This window comes from Setaria viridis, chromosome 8 (assembly GCF_005286985.2).
Source record: "Setaria viridis chromosome 8, Setaria_viridis_v4.0, whole genome shotgun sequence".
Taxonomy (NCBI): domain Eukaryota; kingdom Viridiplantae; phylum Streptophyta; class Magnoliopsida; order Poales; family Poaceae; genus Setaria; species Setaria viridis.
In genome coordinates this window covers 20496745-20511490 of record NC_048270.2, presented here as the reverse complement: position 1 = coordinate 20511490, position 14746 = coordinate 20496745, and the positions used below count along the sequence as shown (strand labels likewise).

Sequence of the window (14746 nt, the reverse complement as noted above, 5' to 3'; positions counted from 1 at the left end):
AGTCATGTGATGTAATTGACTTAATTGTATGTGGAAATATAGGGACTCCATTCCTCCCTTGGTGTATATGATAGGACAGTGTGTAGTTCAGGCCTGTAGCCTTGCCTGAGAGCGGATCTTGAGTTTGTAGGAGTGTTGAACGCAAGGTTGTCTAAGTTTCGCAAGCTAGGACGCTGACCATAGGAGTTAGTCATATTTCCTTGAGAGGTGGAGGAGAAGGATGCAAGACCTAAAGGTCCGCGCCTGGGGGAAGCCCCCGAGCTTGAGAGCGAGTGGTCTCTCGAACAGGTCAAACAGCCCACGAGCATCAGGAATAGCTCGGGCAAAGGAACATTAAGGCAGTAGGTACGTAAAGAACCTCGAAAGTTTTATTCATTCAATAAAAAAGGGAAAATAGAATACATAGCTTTTAAACCCTACGGGTAGAAGCGTCGTAGGTGCTTGATGTTCCACGAGTTGGGATGCCTGAGCTGTCCGCCCAATCGAGTCGATAGGTGCTTGGCTGGATGACTTCTTTGACAATGAAAAGGGCCCTCCCAGAGGGCAGCCAGCTTGTGCATGTCCTTGGTGGACTGGATCCGGTGAAGCACCAAATTGCCAACATTGAAGGAGCATTCTCTGACATTCCGATAGTGGTAGATCTGTATCTGCTGCTTGTGGTGTGCATGCTGGATGAGAGCCACCACTCGATACTCCTCGAGGCTGTCAATGTCAACCTGCCAACTTGTTTCTGCCTCACCTTCCTCGTAGTACAAGATGCGTGGGGCGCCAAAGGCCACGACAGATGGCAGGACGACCTATGTGCCATACACCATGAAGAAAGGGGTGTAGCCAGTAGCCTGACTTTTCTAGGTCCATAGGCCCCAGACGACATGGGGTAGCTCGCGTAGCCACTTGGTACCGTACTTGGACATGTCGTCGAAGATGCGAGACTTGAGGAACTAGAGGACCATCCCATTCGCATGTTCGACCTGACTATTGCAGCACGGGTGTGCTATTGAGGAGTTGTAAACATCGATGAGGTTGTCCTGGCAGAAGTACCAGAACTCGGAGGCTGTGAATTGCTTACCAAGGTCGGTGATGATCCTATTTGGCATTCCAAAGCGCTGTGTGATTTCCTCCATGAACTGAGCAGCTTTAGCTGACTCAATGCTGGTGACAGCCTTGACCTCAATCCATTTGGTGAATTTGTCAATTGGCATGAAGATATGGGTATAGCTGCCCAAAGTGATCTTGAAAGGTCCGACCATATCTAGCCCCCAACATTTTAAGGGCCAGGATGGTGGGATGGCAACCCTAGAGTGATCCCAGCTTTCTTTTGTGAAGTCTAAGTTGTAAAACGTTATATGTATACACAATCACCATCAAAGTCAACCTCGGGTTTTATATCACGACACACCTTACTTCATGAAGATAATGAAAGGTTGGAACCTTGTTTAGGTGAATGTTCTCAAAATGCAATTTACACTTCAGCAATAATTCATGAATTGCACCCTGCATGTGAAAGCATGGAAACTTGAACTATTGCATATGCATCTCGTGTAAAAGTGAATCTCACAGACGGGACGTACGAACTGCTCCCAACGACCGAGGAAGTACCTGCCATGCTACATCACATTGAGGCTGAGCAGGAGATCAGCAAAGCATCCAACGAGCTCCTCACTAACTTAAAAAAGGAAGGCAAGGCTTGGAGCATGACCCAGTTTTCTAAATTCATGCAAAGTCTATGATACTCATGCTTGAACATTTATGTTCATAGGAGTTGAATGAAAACCTACTAGTTGCATGATCTTAGGTACCTTATGTTGAACACTAGTATGGTAGGCCGAGTAGCTGCAATGCTAAATAGGACTTGGTAAAAGTTGAGTGATTTCCTATCACTCGCGAGTTTATAGGAGTTGATTGCTTACTCATACTAAAACCATAAGGATGACGGACGGGACCGGGATTGGTTCTGATATGGTGGTTTTGTCTTGTTTGTCTAGCAATGAACTTGCTAAGGTTGAAAGGTGTCGGTGTTCACAGTCAAGTGTTTGAAAGTACTAATCTCATACCTAGTACGGGATAGAGAAGCCTAGTGCCTGATCGAACCGGAACGTGAGCAGACAGCCCCACTACCTCTGGAATGGAGTTTCCCCTGGTGCATCATGTGGTTACAAGTGCAGTCATGGTACGGCATCATTCGGGATCGTGGGGTTTTGTATCCAAGGAAAGTGGGCCCGACACGTAGCTGGGGATTGATGGGGACGGCTGACAAGTGAAGCGAACCCGTCGCAGTACGCGGATGTCGTCGTGGGGTTAGGTTCACCTTACAAGGTTTAAAAACTCGATTCGAATTATCTGCCTCTCATAGTTTGAGACTGCTTGACTACTGTGCTGCACTAAGTAACAAGTGGAATAGAGAATGATTATTTTAATGATGATGCTTGGAATAAAATTGTTTGCTCAACTTGCTTGCTTAGAATAGGTTGCTTACCTAGAATGGATAATATGCTAGAACCTGCTGCTAAAACTTGAAAGTAAGGACGTACTTAGATGTTTTTGGCAAAACAAACCCTAAGTCTTGTTGAGTATTAGTATACTCAACCTTGCTTGTGGCTATGTTTTCAGGAAATGTTGATTTTGAGGAAATGGTTGCCAGTTTTACTAGGCCGACCCAACTCCCTCTAGGTTGGACGGTCGAGTGGAACCTGTCCTAAGATGGTGAGGATCGTGGTGATTGTTATCTTTGTTAGCTTCGTCATGGTATTATGAATCGACGTTAGTTGCATCGTATCTTTTTCCGCTGCTTAAACTCTGAAATAATTTACTTTATGCACTTTTGAACTATGGTTGTATAATAACTAAATTTGAATTTATGTATTAAGTATTGGAATGTTGTAATCTCTTGACTCGCCTTCGTGTGAGATGTTTTTCATTTCAATTTGAGACAAGTGGTTTATCGGGTATAACCCAACAGACTACCATTTTAACTTGATTAGTGTTGGTTCGCGTGTGAGGTGAAGTTGAGTACACTTTAGCTTGGTTAATCTGGGTCGTTCTACCACACCTAGATCCCTCAATATGCAATCTATGCTTCATGTTAGGATAGACCTGTTAGATTAGATGGAAAATTCTAGTCAATTCACTGCTGATCCACATATTGATAAACCTTGGATAAAATACACTAAGGGAAAGGCTACGATGATCCATGCGCTTACAATTCACAAATTGGCATGGTAACTGCCATCAACAATGATGCAGGGCACCTCCCCGATGAGAAGCTGGCCCCCAAGAGGGACCAAGTGGTTGGCCACACGATCGGCAGCGGCGGAGGCAGCGTGATGTCCAAAGAAGGGAATTCCCGCTCCCATCGCGACGAAGATGATGCAGCTCTTTAAGATCTTGACGGCATCCATCTAGCTCGTCAACTGGCATACTCTTTGATTCCTCTTTGATCCCAGAGTTATCCTTGCCATATCATCACAAACTTAGCTCTTAAGTCATCTTGGAGGATTGCTTGCCAAAAATGAGCGTTGGGGAAGGCCAGAAGACCCCTAGCCGATCGACTTGGGCTTCACCAGGCCAATCGGCCTGAGCTCTTTCTGAGCCTAATGGCCTTCGTCTTTGACAGGTTCGTTGCTTGTTTCAAGCTTTATCCAAAAATATACTTTTAGGTACAAATTCCTACAAAAATAAAATATCTCGAAAATACATTGCACATGTGAAAATGAGCAGTTTATTAGGTGTGATCAATAGTTTAGGTATTAAATTTATGTTATTATTCAAGATAAGTAGGGGTAAAAGTGTGTCAATAACGAGCATCAATAATCACCCATGCTTAAACCTTGATCGTCCTCGAGTAAGTCTTCAATATAAATTAGTGTTGCCTTTCGGTGTTCAATCCTGCACTTAATCACACACAAGAAAACATAATGCTCTTATAGGATTTTTCAGTTAACATTCAAGTTGTAACCAAGATTTTTCTAATATGGAGGGTAGATATCATTTAAGCACATCCCACAATAAATTAATTCTTGTTCTCTCAAATTTAAACAAACCTCAGAAGATTTTCAATAAAACATTTTCAAAAAGAAACTGAACCGAGATCAACAATTTAAACTTCAATGCAATTGCTCATGTTCCCTCAACTCATCAAGTCTCACAAACTTGTGCTAGAACTTCTCCAACCTGTCATCACTCATATAAAATGTGTAAGGCTTTATCTGGATCTTTGGGAAGGTTAGCCCTAGCAAGAATATTATAATCAGGATATTATCAAAACAAGAAAGACTTCTCATGGATCTTACTAAGACTTGTCAAAAAGGTCACAGAAAATAATTGCTTATGAAGAGAGAGAGAATAAACACACACATTTAGATAGTGGATATGTCAAAGGGCAAAGAGTGACCGCGAGACACATATGAAGTTCTCGTAATGGGATTGCACATGGTTTGAAAATGAGTATGGAATAATCCTTAATCTTGAAAGCACTACAATCTTTTATGAGGCTCAAACAACTGAGGAGTACTTTTTTTTTCTCATTTTTTCCTTTTCCTTTTCCTTTTTCTTTCTTTCTTTTTCCATAATTTTTTTCTTTTTGCTCCTCAGAACTCTTTGCAACATATAAACTTACTCAGCAGTAGTCAAAGATAATGCGATGACTCTCTCCCCATGTTTAGACAATGCTCGTTCTCAAACATGAAAAGGAAGAAAGAATGAGCTAAGTGACTTACCTGGCAAAGGGCACCACGAGGGGGCTTAAAAAGACCCCAGGCCGATTGGCCTAGTGCGTTTCTGCCTCCTCTGTCCCTCCTCTGGTTCCCATCTTTCTTCACATGGCCACTTGCTCATTATTGTACCCAAATTTTATGTCTTCACGTGAGAGCACCGCCAAAACAACCTCCTCCTCTCCGTTCTGTTGTTACTTTGCTCAAAATCATGCACCTATGTGTCATAGACTTGTTTTTTTCTTCAATCATACTCAATGCTTTGTCCTTTGATCTGCAACAAACAAGCATGCATGCCACTCCTTGTTTTCTTATGCATGTGTGGTAGCTGGCAGTGCCTCGATATGATCTCAAATCAAACCATTAGTGTTAATGAAGCTCATAAACCCTTCAAATCATGCCTAGATGCTTAATCTTCCTCTAATTTCAAAAATTAAAAATTAATTTAGAGCTAGCAAATGAGTTCAAATATATTTTATACTTTAGAAGCAACAAAAACAAATGTAAGTCAAAAATATTTCTAACTACATTAATTTTGGTTGCATCGGTATCGTTCATTCTCATGAATTGAGATGAAGCAATTTTGATTTCAACCGCTGGGTAGTGAGTTTAGGTTCTTATTTTGGCTATAAATGAGAGAGGAATTTTGAATGAAATAAATCAAAGATGGCTAAGAAAAATTCTAATTCTAAGAAAACAAGTAATTTTTCAAGTTTAAGCAAACCAAAGTCCTAGCATGCACCAAAATTTGCAAAGTAAGAACAACGCGGGCTCTACTCATGTGTTTATCATGAGAAACAAGTCAGGCTAATTATCATGGTTAGGATAAAATTCTGATATGGTCTGGATATTTGGTTATGGTTTTCCAAGAAAAATCAAATAAAGATTGGGACGACTCATGTCATTGGTTTATGAAAAACAAAGGAATAAAAATGACCGTGTGAATAAATCTCCAAAAATTGTCTTGACTGAAGGTTCCAATTATCAAATGTTCACTAGGTATGGCGAAGAAAAATATGTGACTCACTTACTTGAAAATTCAAATGACTTCAGGGTTGTCCTCCCAGTAGCTTATTCTTGACTCGATGATCGGGTTGCCTCCCTCAAAGCGCTTCATTTATAATCTATAACTAGACTCTTCAATACTTCACTTCAGACCAAATCTTGTTGTTGGTATTGCAGTCTTCGGTACCCACATTCACACCATCTTGGGCTTCGATGCAGGCCTAGGCTTGTCTATCTTATTGGTTTTGACATGCTAGGGTTCTTCCTTCTTCTGGACAATAGCAACTTACGCTGGCTTCTTCTCTTCTGCCTTCTTGTTCTTCTCCTCCTGCTTGACATGGTGATGTGGTGGTATATACTTGCTAGAAATCATATTGCATACCTCAAAGCATTGACAAAACTTGAATGCGCTCAGTGTGCCATTAATATCAAACTTGATCTCGCGCTTTCCAACATCGATGTTTGCTCTTGCGGTCTTCAGGAACGGCCTTCCCAGCATGAGTGGGGATTTTGCTCCTTCACCCATCTCGAGTATCATGAAGTCAATAGGGTCAAAGTGATTGCCAATCTTCACAGGTACATCTTCAGCGATGCCTTCAGGATAGCGAATGGTGTTATTCACCAACTCCAGGCACATAGTGGTTGGTTCTGGCTCCAGCAGGTGTAGCTTTTCGAACACAGCTTTAGGCATGATGCTCATACTCATTCCAAGATCACATAATGACCTTTCGAACATCAGCTCTCCAATTGAACATGAGATGGTTGGACATCCTAGGTCCCTCTTCTTCTTGGGAGCTTGATTAGCGATCGCAATGTGGTCTGTAGTGAACTACGGGATCTCCTGATTGTTTGTGAGTATATCCTTGAAGTAGCGAGCATAGGTTGAAACTTGTAGAGCGTCCAGCAAAGGCATATTTATGTTCAATATACACACAAAATTTTCAAACTATTCGTCAGTTTTACCTAAACAATTGCATGGCTTTGCTGGCAGAATCTTAGTGTCATCTTGATCAACCATCTCAAACTCCAGCTTTACTGTTTCAATCTCTGGAGTTGGGTTAGGCTTCCTAGCTCCTGCCAAAATTTTAGGATCTTTTGTTTGTTTGCCTCAGCGAGTTTGAATAGCTCTAGCTGACTCTGGATTCCTTGGTTGTCCTGGCAACTTCCCTTCATTGCTAGATAAATGCCCAGCTAATTGTGTAACTTGAGTCTCTAGCATCTTTATCACTTGGTGGTTCAAACTTCCAACATCTGTCACCTTGCTATCAATATTTTCCAGTACCATGTCCATTGTCTTTGTTAATCTTGCCTTGCTCTTCCATGAACTCCTTCAGATGAATGCATAGAGGCACTATGTTTTGAATGAATGAACTTGCATTGAATTGAGGTCTATTCTGTCCAAAAGATAGTTGGATGGTGGAAACCATTCTCCCTTCTTCATGTATTCTAGGAACTTTGCTTCCTCTGGACAGTTTTTCCTGACATGGCCATAGTCGGCACACTCTTCACATGTTGATCTTGCTTCTGCTACCTTCAGATCTATAACTTGAGCTTCCTTTATTTCCATCTTCTCTAGTCTTCTCATTAGCGAGCCAATCTTTCCTTCAAGTAATTGATCATACTCCACCTACAACACTCCTTATGTATTTCCAGTTGGTTGAGTTTGGAATAGCCTTCAGATGATGCCCATGCATTGTTCTCTGCTACCTTTTTGAATAACTTGAAAGATTAGGTTGGGTGAGGTCGCTAATTGATCCTCCAGCTGATGCGTCGATGATCACCCTTGATGCTAGTGTCAGCCCTTGATAGAACTTCTGGACTGCACGGACGTAGTCATTGAAGCACTCATGAGCTTCTGGAGTCATCTCGGAAGCATACTGAGCAAAAGTAGCTATCCTACTTTTGAGATTCTGAGTCTTGGCTAGCGAATAATGTTCAGTTAAGAAAGTCTTCATCAACTCATCCTAATTCTGAATTGTTGCCATTGTTAGAGAGTAAAGCCATTAAAGCGCTCTTGCAAGTAGAGAGTAATGAAACAACCTTGCCCTCAGTTGATTCATGGTAACTCCATCCATGTCGAAGGTGTTGCATAGGTACATAAACGCTTGTAGATGATGATTAGCATCTTTCTTACCATTGAAGGGTGAACTTTGTACCATCCTTAATCATGAAGTGTCGACCCCAAACGGTCGGCCAACATCACCAAATTTATAGATAGATAAGGCATTGATGTTTGGGATGCTAAGTTCTCCGATGGTGCCCTTTGGCTCCGATTGATCTCCCATTGAAGGTGCTTCTAGTGCTACTAGAGCAACGGTCGCTTCTCTTGGACCTGCTGGTGGTGTCGACTTTGGAGTAGATGATGACGATGATGTTGATGATGATGTTTCCAATACTTCCAATTCTTCCTTAACAGCTCAGGCTTCTGCAATCTCTAGCTTTCTTGTTTTTGCTATACGTCTTCCTTGCCTGTAAAGTTCTTCTGGATCATCCAACAAATTATTTGGTTTGTTGGAGAGAGAGCCGTCCATCTCCTATTAACGTTAGTGAAAGCAAACATATATATACAAAAACTAGTTTGAAAATGAAGAAAAACCAAAAAAAAGAAAAAGAAAAGAATGAAAATATGAAAAAAAAAGTTATATCTATAGATGCATAGTTAAACATAGAACTTGACTATTAATTCCCAGGAAATGGCCCCAGAAAAGCTTGTTGACTGTTGTTAGTAAGCCAATTTGTGAACCGCAAGTGCATGGATAAATTGTAGCTCTTCCCTCAGAATACTCCCCCAAGGTTTATCAAACTGTGGAACGTATAGCACAAGATCTATTTCGACTAGCATTGTTAGTATGAACTTAGTGTTGATGAGTGATTCAGATCCAATCTACTAAGCATGTATAGATGGATAATAGGTAGACTAAGGGCACGATCAAAAGAACATGTTATACTCATCGGTAGATCGGGCATACAAATCCGGTCACCACGACCCCAAGAACATCCTAAGCAATCTATCATCGAACATAGATTGAAAAGCAAGCAAACTGAGAGAGCATAAAACCATAAAAGGAGATAGCTAGATCGCTAAGAACAAGAACGCATCTATTACTTCACCATGAATGATTGTACATCACAAGATCACCATCGGGATCCTACCTTGATCTTGATAACTCCTAGCTCCAGAACTTCAGCGTGATTTTCCTCGCCGGGTGATCATGTCGATGGAGGTTCAGCTACGCTAACCCCTGACAACTGCACATCCCTCGGCTCTCTGAACTGGTGTCCCTCAAGCTCCTTCTGCTTCTCTGCTACTTCATGTCAAGTACGTCATCTTGGATATAGGGCTTGGTTGATTTTCATTGTACTTATAGTATAAAGAGCGGGTGTCAAAAATTGGAAGGTGAGAGGACAAAGGAGATCCCCAGGCCGATCGGCTAGGGCCTTCCTTTTGGCCCCTCGCATCCTGCTTCATTCCCAAGTCTCTTCAGGTGCTCTGGAATCTTCTTTTCACTTGCATTTGGGCCTAGCACATCCATAGCTTTAGGATGAGATTGATCTTCAATAACTTTCCAAATCTCTGCTTCATTCCCAACTTTGATTCATCTTTGATCCTGAAGTGATCCTTGCCATATCATCACAAACTTAGCCCTTAAGTCATCTTGGAGGATTGCTTGGCAAAAATGAGCATCGGAGGAGGCTAGAAGACACCTAGCTGATCGACTTGGGCTTCACCAGGCCAATTAGCCTGGGCTCTTTCTGAGCCTGCTGGCCTTCATCTTTGCCAGGTTCATTGCTTGTTTTAGGCTTTATCCAAAAATATACTTTTAGGTCTAATTTCCTACAAAAATAGAATATCCTCCAAAATATGTTGCACATGTGAAATAAACCAGTTTATTAGGTGTGATCAATAGTTTAGGTATTAAATTCATATCATTATTGAAGATAAATAGGGGTAAAAGCAGTGTGTCAATAATGAGCATCAATAGTCGCCCTCCAAAGAGGGTGACCACAGCCCGTATGGGAGGCATACGGGAAGACGTATGGATCAAGATGAAGGATCGGCATGAACAGATATAGTTATAGATGTTGTTGTTTAAATATGTAAGGAGATAATAGGTACCAAAATATAGTAGATTTTCGTATAACCAACTAGGATTAGCTCAAATCAGATGTGCAACCCTACCCTCCGAACTATATAAGGTGGGCAGGGACCGCCCTCAAAAACCCAAGCCACATTCAATACGCTATATGCTGAGAATATAAACCCCGAGCACATGATGTAGGGTATTACACCAATATGGTGGCCCAAACATGGTAAAGTCTGTTGATGCAAAATTCAATACGGAGGACCTAGGAGATCTGATTAACTCCAGTGGAGGCTACAAATCGGCTCGCGGAGGTGAAGGCGTGCCATTCAATTTGACCTGTAATTGATAAGGAAAGCATTAAATTCCTGAGCCGATAGGCGGCTAAACCTTTGAGCTCATTGACAGGCATTACTTTGAATAAACACCATAACTGTTAGGTTTTCAATGTAATCATATGATATAAATAAATGGAAGCATTAATGGCATGTGCCATCGGCTATATGAGCTGACGGGCTAAGATAGGTACAATATAAAACAACAGCCATAAAAAGAAGCCCCTGCTCACCATGCCCATGTCCAATAAACTAATAGATTTAATTAATGTCATGAGACGTAGATTGGACTTAACCAAGACAGTACGGCTGAGAGGGCATTAACTTCAATCTATTAATCTAAAAGCTTAGAGCACGGCAGCAAAGACCTCTTGCCTACCACTTACAAGCCAATTAAGCTAATGAATCTAATTAATATCATGAAACGCAGATTGGATAACCAAGACAATAATACAGCTGAGAGGGCATTAACTTCAACCCACTAACTTAACAGACTAGCATGCGGTAGCAAGGCCTCGTATGCATAGCTATCAGCTTGATGATGTCTTCACACTTCTGAGAGATGTGGATGAGACCCAGCTAATGCATCAGCTCTCAATGGTAGCGTCATGACGTTAAGCATCTTACGGCTAGCAATACGAGGGGTTGGGATAAAGATCTATCAGACCTAGCATTGTAAAGCATGCAAGATCTAACGAGCGGATACGATCATATAACTAGTGAACTCTTAGACAAGATCAAGGAGCTGATAAAGACAACCTAATTAGATCTAAGCCATTCGATAACTGTGAGCGCTTGATAAAACTAAGAGATTTATACGATGCAACATAATAAAACTAAACAACTCGAGAACTATGAGCAACATAAAAAAAAAAGAATATTGGACAAATCCTAGAAAGTTATATTTGCAATCTAAGCAACTCGATAACTAGCCACATGATAAGAGATCAGAATATTGGATGAGGCCTAGAAAGTTCTGATACAGATAACGTAATAACCGGGTGATGGTACTTACAAGCTCACCTAAGATCAAAGCCGATGCAGCCCTACGCACAAGAAGAAACTTGCTGGTTTCTACTCTACTCCTACTCCTAGGGTTTGACGGTGTGGTGCTGAAAGGTTATATTGATTGATTGTTGATTATCCGATACAAGGCTCATGGGTTTATATTTATACCCTAGAGCAAACTAAATTCCTACTCGGTTACGGTATGAACCAGTACAAACGAATCTAAAAACTACTAAAGATAAATCTCCATGCTTTTCCTTATTTGGTGGAGTCGACTTTGCTTCGGATCAGATTCTCCTCGATCTTCTATCATCTTTTGGAATCCGGTCACCGTGGCTGACTTTGGTCAACATAGAGTCACTAAAAGATTCTCTTCTACAAATTCATCAGCTATTACAACCTTATCCTCATCGATTAACTATGGTTAAAAACTAGTATCAACACATGCCCCCCCCAATTTTGGAATATAATATCATGTTCCAAAATTCTCTTCTCTTGTTAGTACCTTCACAGGTTCCGAGTCGATATCCTTCCAAAACCAAAAGATTCATTGCTGCAATCATGATCTTTTTCCCAAATTTCACTACAGGAAATCTTCTGACCTATGACAAACCAAAAAGTGTCATAAACATATTTTTCACATTGTAAACTATGATTTATGACGTGGGAGTGATGAAAAACCCTTCATCATAAGTCGAGTGTCATAAACCGCGACTAGTGGCGTTCCTTACTTTGGTGCATCACTAAGATAATGACGAATGAAAATTCATCCCACAAATCATCTTAAACTAGCTCGTGCGTAGCATGCGTGCATCACTAAGATAATGATGAATGAAAATTCGTCCCACAAGTCTGACATAGCATGACGGTTGCGACGAACTATTTTGTCATAGATTGAATTAGACCCAGTTCTTATTGTGATGAGCGCAATAATTGCTATCGTCATAGGTTGATTTAGGTCCAATTCTTCTTGGACCAAGCCTAATAATTGCTGACGTCATAACTTAGTTTAGGCCCAATTCTTGTTGGATCAAGCACAACATATGCTGACATCATAACTTCGTTTAGCTCCAATTCTTAATGGATTTAGTTGAACATGTGCTATTGTCATAACTTTGTTTAGGCCCATGAAATAATGGCCCGAGGGGGCGAGCCGATGAAGTTTATGGCCCAGTTATTTTCTGCTGCAACCTAGGTAGCGCTTAATTAAAATATAATCTAATTTAATATTACATACAAATCAATTTGATAATTGTCAGCACAAATAATCTTTCCATACCACACATACAAATAAATGTTTCCCATCACACTTCACACATTATAATTCATGACTAAAGAATAGGCACAAGCATATTGTCCCTAAGAGATCATAAACCACTACACATGATATATCTCTAACCAAGAAGAAAGGTGGCCTGGAAACACATTGAGCAAATGCCTAAGAAACATATTGACCAAACCCTCTGAAGTCTAGCAGTTGATGAAGGAGGTACTCAGTTTCTCTTACTGCTTTCTTCAAACTATTAATCTCCTCAAACTGCATTTTTGTTGCTACATCTGAAGTTTGTGCCTTCATCTTCAAATGGCTCAACATTTGCTCTTGTTCAACAAATTGTTGTCTTAGTTCTGTAGCTTCTTGTAGCGCTCCCAAAGAAACTTCAGATCTTGAGCTTGTAGCTAAGGCTGGCTGCACGGCCACATAATCAAGAAAGGGACTTGACTGCAAATAATGAGGATCAGAATTTGATACTGCAACCCCAAGGATTATTTTCAATATTTCAGCCTACAAATGAAAGGACCAGAAGTCAAACTTCAATCATAAACAAAGCAATTGAATAAAGTATAGAATAAAGGGGTAGGATAATCACTTGTTTAGTTACATACCACGACATGTGATGGAATTTCAGCAATGTAGGAACGTGCTACTAGGCCCTGCACAATAAGTATTTAGTCAGTTGTCTTAGATATAAGGAACAAAATGTACCATGATGATAGAAATGCAGATGTCGACCTTGCAGATAGATCTAGAGTGGCCAAGGTAAGAGAAGGATGTCCAATCTAACACAATACACCGTGAAATATACTGTTCACTAAAGAAATACTCCAGCAGCATGGGGGTCGTGGCCACATCTAGGCGTAACTAGGCTCCGCTCTAGATAGAAATAAACTTGAGCAGAGTGCTCTCTGGTGAAGCAGATGTAGATTTAGAAAATTGGAGGGGACTATAAAGAAAAGAAATGAGATTCTCACTTGTGGAGCTCGAAGATGCAGTGGCGCATGGTTGGACGGGGCAGCAAGTGCTTGCGCGACATCATCGCTCAACTGCTCAGCTGTGCCAGCATGGGCACAGCCAGTGCAAGGATGCTGAGATGTTTCTCCAAGAGTGCCACTGACCATGCCGCACCTTGATGCCCGCTGCTCGTGGATCTTGCCACCGCCGCTGAGGTACTCCGCGACCGCTGAGGCTAGCCGCCACCACAGATCTAGTTGGACTTTACGGCCAGCAGAGAGGAGAGTGCTGATTTTGGAAATATAAGGTGGGAGTTTGGAGGGGCAATGCGGTAGCCATGTTTTTATTTTTGGGGGGAGGTGAAGGAATACATAATTTGAAGATACTGCTTTCAACTTCCTGGGCGCAAAATGAAAATTTGGTAAGCTAAACTTGTTACGGGTCACTGACAAGATTGTGCGCTCTTATCAGACCCATTTGTCAGTGAAGCTAGGTGCGTTTCATCTTGCATACAACATAGGTGGGAGACAAATATCTGGTAGAGGCCCACGCTTCACTAAACCTGGGTGTGTTTCTAGTCACTAAAAACAAAGGGGAACAACGGCTTTCTCCAACTATAATGCCTACACGTTTTTTTAACTCACGTGGTTGTTAGGATTTTCCACCTTTTTATCCTAACCAAAGCGCACTCGTGTACCCGACGAATATTTTGAATGCCTACCCATGAACGAAAGCCTACATATTCCACCCTATACTTATGGCAGGATTCCTGATCAGTGTAGGCCTGAATATTCTGAGCATCCCATGTATTTTCATGGCTAATGTAGTCCCGTGAGGCGTGAGCTAGGAGAAAGTGCACTATGTTATTGATCAGTCATGGTGCTTCAATAAATATGTGTGCCTCCCAAGGCCTTTGCTCATCGGCTCTTCATCTTACACACATTGTTAGTGGTTGTGCTAGGTGACCCACTTGGTTATATGCCCTGTGAGAGGTGAGCTCGTAGCTTCCGCATCTTGTTTATAAGTTACCATCATTACTTGTGGTCATTGCTTATCATTTTTAGTTCTATTGGTAAGTGTTTGTAGGAGGATGGCTGGTCAAACAAATGAAGCAGGCAACTTCGATGTTGTGCCACCTCCGCAGCAGCCAGGCTTCATTGATACATATGATCAATATGACATGGAAGAAGCGAATGAGGATGAAATATAGGAGTTGAAGAAATATGTGCTTGCTTGGCTGTAGGACCACGGTCACACTCGTGTGTGCCACCATCGTTGCTTTGTTTGCCGTTTCTGCCATCTTGCTCACTGGGTTTGGGGTATTCATGACATTGTGTAGCATGCGTCTGGCATTGGTTGCTCGGGTCATGTTAACAT

General features: G+C 41.5%; 2 protein-coding genes across 2 annotated transcripts; both read right to left on the bottom strand.

The window, feature by feature from the left end:
- Window positions 1–416: 416 nt before the first annotated feature.
- LOC117834360 (uncharacterized) lies at window positions 417–1250 on the bottom strand. The gene is made up of 2 exons (XM_034713958.1): window positions 972–1250; window positions 417–797 (listed from the first exon to the last, which is right to left on the bottom strand). Exons 1-2 carry the CDS (start codon window positions 1248–1250, stop codon window positions 417–419), a joined length of 660 nt encoding a protein of 219 aa, XP_034569849.1.
- Window positions 1251–6000: 4750 nt separating this feature from the next.
- On the bottom strand, window positions 6001–6405 carry LOC117834359 (uncharacterized). The gene has a single exon (XM_034713957.1). It carries the CDS (start codon window positions 6403–6405, stop codon window positions 6001–6003), a length of 405 nt encoding a protein of 134 aa, XP_034569848.1.
- Between the last annotated feature and the right edge of the window lie 8341 nt (window positions 6406–14746).

Excerpts from the sequence above, each read along its gene's own strand:
- LOC117834360 (XM_034713958.1), bottom strand. The coding sequence starts at position 1,250 with ATGGTCGGACCTTTCAAGATCACTTTGGGCAGCTATACCCATATCTTC. Across the intron at positions 798-971 it reads ACCCGTGCTGCAATAGTCAG|GTCGTCCTGCCATCTGTCGT; the intron begins GTCGAACATGCG and ends TATGGCACATAG.
- LOC117834359 (XM_034713957.1), bottom strand. The coding sequence starts at position 6,405 with ATGCCTAAAGCTGTGTTCGAAAAGCTACACCTGCTGGAGCCAGAACCA.